The 9502-nt window shown below is 37.7% G+C and overlaps 1 protein-coding gene across 3 annotated transcripts in view; it reads right to left on the bottom strand.

Moving 5' to 3' along the window:
- The window catches only part of Tbc1d5 (TBC1 domain family member 5), a 441474-nt gene that overhangs the window by 214705 nt on the left and 217267 nt on the right, over positions 1 to 9502 (bottom strand). For all 3 annotated transcript variants that reach the window (XM_028766551.1, XM_028766553.1, XM_028766552.1), the window contains 4 exons: positions 4724 to 4832; positions 3255 to 3344; positions 3093 to 3167; positions 607 to 674 (listed from right to left, as the gene is read on the bottom strand). In XM_028766551.1, coding sequence (XP_028622384.1) covers positions 607 to 674; positions 3093 to 3167; positions 3255 to 3344; positions 4724 to 4832 — 342 coding nt within the window. The remainder of the gene's footprint in view (positions 1 to 606; positions 675 to 3092; positions 3168 to 3254; positions 3345 to 4723; positions 4833 to 9502) is intronic.

The following is a 9502-nucleotide window of genomic DNA, read 5'->3' as shown; positions in this document are numbered from 1 at the left end:
AAATTAGCTTGGGAGCTTCTCAGTCCTCTGAGACCAAGCATTTTCTAGAACAGATGAATGGTTCTGTCCAAGTATGCTTTTGTGCACTTTCTAAACATGGTCTACAAATGAAGCAGTGCGAGATTTCTGAGACACTGTGAGAAACCTCCAAGTAAATAAGATAAGAGTCTTGTAATCTCTGTTCTTTCAAAACGCAGACTACTCTTAGAATGGGCTTTGTGCCCCTCCATGTTGTTAATAGGTTTGGGTTTTATTTTAGATTACTATCATCTTATCCATTGTTATTCAGAATATCCAGAAAGTTTCCTTTTGACTGTATATAGCTTAAATTAATGTGACCTTGGCCTGAGACTATACATAACTTGAACTATAGAGAACTTTGCTCACATGGAGTTACCTAACCCTCAGAATATAAACTGTCTGATACCATGAATAAAATTAGCTATTCCATAATAGAATGAAAACTTATTTCAAAAAAATAACTTTGCATCAACACATGTGGAATACTGCAGTCAATTAAGGATGCTCAGTGGGTCTTACGTGCTGTTAAAATTACAAAGCGGTAACACTATTTTGAATTAGTGAACAAAATATTGCTCTACATACGTTCTTTTGACATCTTGCTCAATCATTGACCGTAGTTCTTTATCTTGAAAGAACTTGTTCCAAAGACTCTGGAAAAAAATGAGAACAACCTAATTAGAATAATCTCACACTGCTTGACTTTTATGACTTCAATTTAATAATTTAAGTGATTGGATTTATTCTATTCTATGCTGTCATTTTAGATTTCTTAGATAGGAACCTGAGACAGAAATAATTTTTTATTAAAATCTAGTCTAATTCAAAAGTATCCTTTTTTTTTTTAAATCCCTTACTGTGTGCATGTGTGGAGTTTCCATCACTTCTGCAGGATGAAGGCACTTCCACAGCTCTTTCTGATTCTCAGAGGCACACACATGAGTGTTCAAAAATGCAAACTCATAGGGAAAGTCTAAAAATTACTTAAGAACAGGGTAAGGTGCCACACACATTTAATTCCCTCAGTCTGAAGGCTGAGGAAGGCAGATCTCTTTAAGTGTGAGGTCACCCTGGTTTACATAGTGAGTTTCAAGACCATGTAGTAGGACTTTGTCTGAGCAAAACAAAGGAACAAAAACACCATCGAAAAATTACTTAACATTTTATGATGCTAAGGAGAAGCTTATGCTTCAGAGAAAAATGTTATCATACCTATAAAGTGAGAAAAAATTATTCAGCTAAATACACAGGTATAGAGCAGTAACAAGTGCGTAAGTTGTAGAGTCCCTGTTAAGGAATAACTGTCCCTAAACTTCCCTGGAATGTGAACTTCTTCAGAATAATGATTCTTTCAGGTAGTGAATGCTTTCTTCCTTCCAAAAACAGTCCTGCCAAGTGGAACTTTTTTTTTTAAATCTCACATTTTTTTATTGCTCTCTTATGCAACTAACATTCTTGTTGTTGCTGTTGTTGTTGTTTTTGATTTTTTTGTTTGTTTTTGAGACAGGGTTTCTCTGTGTATCTCTGGCTGTCCTGGAACTCACTCTGTAGACCAGGCTAACCTTGAACTCAGAAATCTGCCTGCCTCTGCCTCCTAAGTGCTGGGATTAAAGGCGTGCACCACCACTGCCCAGGTAAGTGGAACTTCTAAGGTGGTCCTTAGAACCTCCCTTTCTACTGCAACCTTGATGTAGGAACTTTCTTCTAACTGGATGCTCTTCAACTTAGAGTTAGTTCTTAAGAGACCCCTTGCTCTTCCTGCTAGTGCCATTCCTTATCACACACACACACACACACACACACACACACACACACACACACACACACCCCTCTCAGGAATTTGAACGCATGTGGTCAGGTTTGGAGGCAAGTACCTAAAAGTTTAATTTTGAACACAGAAAGTTAATCTTAGACTGTGTACACAAACCTATAATTAGAAGTTAATTATTTAGACTGAAAGCCAGGGACAAATAGACAATCCATTTATTTCCCTATATTCTAATGGATTAATGCTTTCAATTAAATTAGCCAAATTCTGGAAAATTTTCCACCAAGGAAAACAGAGTCCAAGAAAACAGGTAGCCAGTTTTATACTGAAACCCAGCTCATATTCATGTAAATGTGTTTAAAGTCAAACTTGACTATATAAATTTACAAAAACAATGAAACATATTTTGGAAGGCAAAGGCCAATCTAAAACATTATCAACTTTTCAAAAATAGAGCATTCCTATATTTAAAAAGCAAGAAATAATTTATAGCAAAATGGATGACTCAAAGAGAAATTACTATGGTATAGATTCTGATAGTCCCCAAAGACTCCTGTGTTAAAGGCTTTGTGGCGTAACACTACAAGGAGATGGTAGAACCTTTAGGAGCTGGGCCCACAGCTGCTCTACCTTAGCAGATAAGATCCAAGCATGAACCTGGGTTTGAATCCTCAGCATTCACACACAAAGCTGAGTGTAGTCTTCTGTGGCCATAACTCTAGCATTAGGGAACAGAGACAAGGGGACTCTTTCAGCTAGTCTAGCTAAAAGCAAGCTTCCCCTTCAGAGAGAGACATAGTATCAAGGGAATAAGGCAAAGAATGATAAAGCAGGATACAATGTCCACCTCTGGCCTCTACCTGTAACCATGTGTGCATGTACTACAATCACACACAGACAAACATATACATGTACATACGAATGCACCAGGATTTAGATAGTTCAGTGTTTTGAAATGGAAACACTGATCAAGAAATACACTGTCTGCATAGGAATTTTCATATAAGGTACTTTTTACCCTACACAGATGACAGAAGTCATTACAACACAGTTTTCAGAATGAAAAGATGGATGGAACACGAATAGAGAAGAGGGCTGGAGAGATGACTCAGCAGTTAAGAACCCCATATGCTCTTGCAGAGGATTTGATATGGTTGCATATACCCACACGATGGCTCTTATGGCTTCCACAGGTACCAGGCACACACATGATACATAGGAGACATATATGTAGACTACACACATACACACTAATGAGATGATTTAAAAACAAGCAAACAAAAATAATAAAAAGGGACTTTACTCCTTCGTCCTGTGAAAGGGGGTTGTTGATCATCAGATCCTGTTGGCCAACAACTTTCCTTGGATTAGTGATGTGCTGATAAAGAAAGACACAGAATGGTTAGAGGCTAGCGAACTGTAAAGTAAGCATATGCAAATAATTTCAGTAGTTACATTTACTTACTATTTCTTTAATATTGCTATACCAGGCTCTGAGTTCTTTAATTTTACTTATCCACTGACTTTTATCTTGAGGAAGAACACAAAGAAAGAGCTGTTGGGAGGGGGGAAAAAAGAGAAAACTTTGTATAAAAAAATCTACTAAGTATGAACCAATAAATGAAAATTTAAAGAAACACCCAATTTATGACATGTTCCATTCAATATATTCATTTAAACTCCAGATAATATGTTCATGAAATTCAAAGCCAAATAAGCAAAGGTTAAAAGCTAGAATTAAAAACTTAAAACTACAAAACAGATTTAAGCCTTTTGAAGACTTATTCTAAATAAAGAGAAAACCTCATGGAGGTTCAGGTCTAACCTACCTGGGAATGCTAGGAAGATATTGCATGTAACCCCTGGAGAGCAATTCCTAAATTTAATGTTTTGCTTTGAGGATGCAGAGGAAGACCAAGCAATCTGAGGACTGAGGGTGTAGTCAAAGAAGTGGAGCCATTCCTTTTACAGCAGACAACGTAATTTACAACTGGCAATCAGCTTATGGAAACAAGCATTCTTAAAATGACAAATTTGATTCAATTTAGTTTAGTAAAATAATAAAATGAATCTCAACTCTGGCTTATTTTTAGTAAATGAAATATATTTAAAGTTAAACAACGGGAATGAGGGCGGAGCACAAATATCTGAATACGAATTTTCTAGCAGCAGGTCTGCCTGCCTGCCTCTAAAAAGAGAAAAATGTATTTTCATTATTAAATCTAAATTATTAAATCCAGAACTATATAACAAATCATGTATTTCTAACATTTTTTTTGATTTGTACAAACTCTATAGGCTTAATTTATGCAGATAGTCTTAAAAACACTGATAAAGGTCATTTAAAAAATAAGTCCACACCCAAATTCATTCATTTTAGAGAAGAAAAAGGGCTAATTTTCAAAGCAATTAAAATGATAACTGCAGATCATCAATTCCCAGTTTTGGTGACCAATGACCCTTTCTCTCTGAAGGAGAATGACCCAATTTCCTTCTCCTCTCCTGGCTGCCGCCATTGGAAACCTCCAACAAGAGACCGTGAGGTCTTCCCATGTGCGTCTTAGGGAGACACGGGGATGACTGAACAGCAGAGGCTCCTGTAACAGGAACCCCAAGCTTACTTTCCACTTCTCCTGCCCAACATCAAGAAAACCGGAAAATCCCACCTCCGGGGAATTTAATAGTGCAGCTCTGAAGTGGTCACCATTAAAAGAGATGAAAAGATGACTTCAGAGCATTCATTGCTCGCTCCACTTGCCCAGATGGCTGAACATTATTAGTAACTGTCCTATGAAAGAGAAACATGAGTGGCTAAAAAGTTGGAGAGAAACATCCTGAAAATTCAGTGACCCCATTGTGGGTAATCTTCCAGGGCATCAGGTAATGTGTTGATATATTGCAACCACAAACTGTAAATCAATATTTTCTTCTTACCTTCCAGCAAATGCTGCGGAACCTGCTGCTTCTCAGCTGCCCATTAATCCCCTTCTGTCTTACTGTTGCCAAGTAACTGTTGTTTACAAAGAGTTCTTCCCATTCTTTTCTGTAGGAAAGGAGCCAGACCAAGGGGGTCCTTTTGTTAAAATCCTTGTACTACATGAGGAGTGCTACAGGAAACTAATTTTAAATAGCCTAAGAAATTTAACTTTTAAAATGTATGTATTTACTGGTGTTCTGTATCTGAACAAATGGCTGTCTTCTTGGACACAGTTCTTCTGTAGATTTAATGAATATGCAGATCGCTATAATTATCCTAGCTTTGAATTTTGTAATGTCTATGGAGGCTATTCCGTTTCCTGTAAAACACTGGCACTGTAGTTCAGTAAATGTATGAAAAAATGAGTTTTAATAAGAATACATGACACATCTGTGTGTTAATAAAAATGTTTCAAAATTATATAACAAGAAGTAGCCTGTTAGTTATACTGACTCTCACATGAAATAACTGAATAATCCTGTTTTATTTCATGCTAAGCTGGACAGTTAAATGTAACAGAATACTACCCTTTTAAACTATGCATGCTCTTTCCTACTGAAATCCCCACAACTTCTTTCTACATGGTCAGTGTGAAGATGTTAACAGGTACATGGAAATTTCAAGAAAACATCAGAAAATGTAAAAGCCACAGTGTAAAAAAAATTGTTACAGGTAATCCTGAATTTTTTTTGCAGTACCTATGGCTGAGTAGATAAACAACTGAAATGTGCCTTCCAGGCAGTCAGACACCAGGGGCCCAACACCTGTACCTCATTAATATACAAGTAAATCTGCTCAACTGGGAAACAATTGGAAATTAATTGTCCCAAACCATTCACTGAGGTTGACTAAAGGAATCAGACCCACATCCCCACCATCTTGCAACCAAATTAAACATTAAGAATCATTTGTCAACAGTTGAGGCTACTGGGCTTCATGAAATTACCCCAAATTCCATAATACTACAATAAAATTGGCATGAGATGTAAAATTCATTATCAAAGCCAAAACCTCAGAAACAACCTCTGCAGAAAGATATCCTAAAGGAGAAAGCTACTGAAACCTCAGGTTGTCATCGGCCAGATTTCATGCATGTTGAGAAAAATCATAGTATCTGTCTTGAGAAACTGTTATAAGGACTGGGGACATAGTTCAGGGGCATAGGCATTACAGTCTCCAGTCCAGGGCAAATTATTTTTAAAAGTAGCATGATGGCATTGAACTCACAAACTTACAGCAGCTGTAGCTATCTACACGTGTCCTGCCCAAGATCAGTCAAGTCTGTTATCAACTCCAACATGCAGTGGGGAGGGGCTCCTGAGGTGCCCAAATCTGGTTGGGGAGCTTTGCAGCCTAGGGAGAAGAGTGATGGCTACTCTAGGTTGTCAACCTGACTACATCTGGAATTAAATAAAACCCCCACATAGAGGGCATACCTGTGAGGGATTTTTGCTTATTTAAAGTGATAAGATCCACTTCTAATCCAGATCTCTGAGTTGGGAATACATAACTTCAATCTGGATGTTGGAGGTGGCAAGGCACACCTTTAATCCAGATATGGATGTTGGAGGTGGGAAGATCTATCTCTAATCTGGGCTATACCTTCTGCTGGAAGCCTATATAAAAGCATGAAAGAAGGACGGTTTTTCTCTTTGCCTGTTTGAGCTTGCCTCCCTAGAAAGACCATTCCTTCCCTGACATTAGAGCCTACCTACTTTGGGATTGTGGCATATACTGAAGACCAGCTGAGACATCCAACTCCATGGACTGAACAACTACTGAATACTGGAGCATCCATTTATAGGCAGGCATTGTTGGAGTGCGTGGACCTAAGCTTATAAATTATTCTAATCAATGTAGTCTATAAGTTTCATTCTATAAGTTCTGTTATTCTAGAGAACCTTGACTGACACAAGGAGTCATGCTCTTTAGGTGTGTGGCCACTGGTAGATTACCCATGCCCCAGTGGATGAATCTAGGCCCATAGATGTTTGGTCTTAGTGGATTCAATATAAATAAGTGGATTTTTTCAGTTCCAAAGAGTTCTACCTGTATATCATATTGTGTTTTTATGAAGTACCATATCATTTATGCTCACATTTTAAAGGGAAAAGAGACAATTTTAAATCTATTTCTAGTTTATAAAAAAATATAATAAAGAATTCTATTAGCCAAAGGAGTATATAATTCCAGTATTGTATGTAATACCATTTAAAGAAATGATTGTGAAAATACTATTCAAACAGAACAGGAACCATCTAACTCAGAATCAACAGAAATACGGAAAGTATAAGTATGTCAGCACAGACTGTAAAGTGTGGCACCACACGTGGCAAGCAGCAACACTAGGACTGCAGGTGCCAAGATCAACCAGACAAGCACTCATGTTATCTGTAATTACCTCATTTTTAGCTTAAATCACAGGTAATGAGGGAACCCTGAGTCTCTAAAAGGCAATTAGTAACTCTACTGGCTTCTTGCTTCCTGTTATCAGAAAATTTTCAGAAGTTACTCTTATTTCAAGCCCTTCTCCCCTCTGTAATGAAACATCAGAGTATATCGTTCATACATATATACATACATAGAAAATGGAATATAAAATTACCCACAAGCTTAAAGTAATTTCTTTAAACATCTAGGTAAACTATGTCCTTATGCACTTAAGTGCTGCTGAGACCAAGGTGAGGGTTAGTTCATACATGGACACATGCTAAAATCTATCCAAAGTTCTGATTCAGGTTTGGAATAAATTAATACTAGAAATTTTGAGCTCAATCTTATGTTCTATAGAATATAAAGGAGTGTGTTCAATTACAGTTAAAGACTTATAGCCATAATATACTTCAGAAAGATAAAATGTGTATCATATTCTTAATATGATCCTAAATACAAGGTCATATTAACACTGGTAAACTCATTTAATCATACTTTCAGAAGAGGAATCAGGAAAAGTTGCATTAGAAACTTTCTAATTTTACAAAAATGTTTTATATACATGTTTTAATTGAAGTGATAGTGGGTCGTTACATTACTAATCAAAAGATCAACATTTAGAAATGAGGTCAGAGAAGGTTCATGTGGTAGGAAATCTCTGTGATGAAACTGGAGTAACTGTGTAATTTCATGTGTTTCTTAAATATATAATTGAAATGTAAGAAAAAATTCTTTCTGTAACTTCTACTAAATCTGAACTGTCTTTCTATTCACCTCAGTTATTTTAACACTGTGGTAACTTGTTTGGGCTAGATATTAAACTTCTAAAATATGATTAAAGAAATCCAAACGTGGAGGCTCTTTTCTGAGCAATATTAAACTGTTTAAAAATGGGAGGGAGGGAGGAAGGGAAGAAGGGAGGGAGGGAAGGAGGGAGGGAAGAAGGAAGGGAGGGACAGAGACTGAGAAGAGGGAGGGAAGACTAATTGGTATACCATACATTATATAAGAAATACAGAATAGTTCTAGTATCAGAATTAAACTATTTTTCATAAATTCTGACATGGATGTTTATTTAGCAAAACTCAATGTCCCATTTAAAAGCCAACTCTATGTCTTAAGATGCATGTTTCCCAGGAGTAGGATGGTTTCTAGAGTAATACATAGTAGCAACGAATAGATGACTGAGGTGCCTGTTTTAACTTTAATCTTTTCAATGACCTATTTTTAATGCTGGTTTCTAAACGCTTTAACCTCCCTTGTAAGCCACTACCCACTAGAGGTAGTGGAAAAGAAAGGATACGGAGAAAGTGGACTTGTTTAGAAAAGGTTCTTCGGAGCCATTGCTGTCTGTGTTGTCTGGAAATCAGCAGTTCAGTTTACAAGTTAGCAGCAGCAGCTGGATCCACTCACAAAGAGTAATCAGCAGTGGTCTGGGCTGTGCCTCTCTCAGGGAAGCGAAGACTGGTAAAGGTTCAAGAACCACAAGCACTGCACAGCAACTCTATAAGCACACCAAGTTCAGCCGCTCTCACTGTCTGTTGGGTCCTATCCATACCCTTCAAACATCACGTGTCCTCCATGGGTCTTGCCTCAGCACGTGCATCTATCTCAGCTGTCATCACTCTGTTAATCAGCCTGCAGAAGTTGCAAGAAAGCGGGGCACACCACCAAGAAGTGCATTTCCTTCTGTGGAATCCCAACAAATGCAGCTCAACTACACAAAGTAAAGCAGACCAATACATGAGTCCTGATAGCAAAAGATCCTTTATCACATGTCCTATCATGTGCTTGCTTTAGCAGAACATCCCTTAATCTGCTTCTGCTTCAGCTAAATACTCTTTCATGTGTTTGCCCCAGCAAAACACCATCCAACCACCTTTCCAAAGAACACTTAAGTTTCCACTTCAGTTTGTTTTCAAGAGAACTGCAGTAAGTGAGGAGGAGGTGGTACATGCCTTTAATCCCTACACTCAATGAGCAGGGACAGGTGGAACTCCATGAGGTCAAGGTCAAGGCTAACCTGGTTGACAGAGAATTCCAGGACAGCCAGGACTACTACACAGAGACACCTTGTGTGGTGGTTTATATAAGAAGGACCCTCATAGGCTCATAGATTTGAATGCTTAGGCACCAAAGAGTAGCACTATTTGAATGGGCTAGGAGGTGTAGTCCTGTTGGAGGAAATATGTCATTGGTGGTGGGCTTTGACATCACATAGGCCCAACCAGGCTTAGTGGCTTTCTTTTCTAGACATCTAGAGATCTGAATCTTTATAGAACTCTTAGTTACCAGTTAACATG

This window comes from Grammomys surdaster, unplaced genomic scaffold, assembly GCF_004785775.1.
Source record: "Grammomys surdaster isolate TR1022 unplaced genomic scaffold, NIH_TR_1.0 169, whole genome shotgun sequence".
NCBI classification, from domain to species: domain Eukaryota; kingdom Metazoa; phylum Chordata; class Mammalia; order Rodentia; family Muridae; genus Grammomys; species Grammomys surdaster.
The sequence above is the reverse complement of the archived record's forward strand: the minus strand, read 5'-3'. Positions and strand labels throughout refer to the sequence as shown.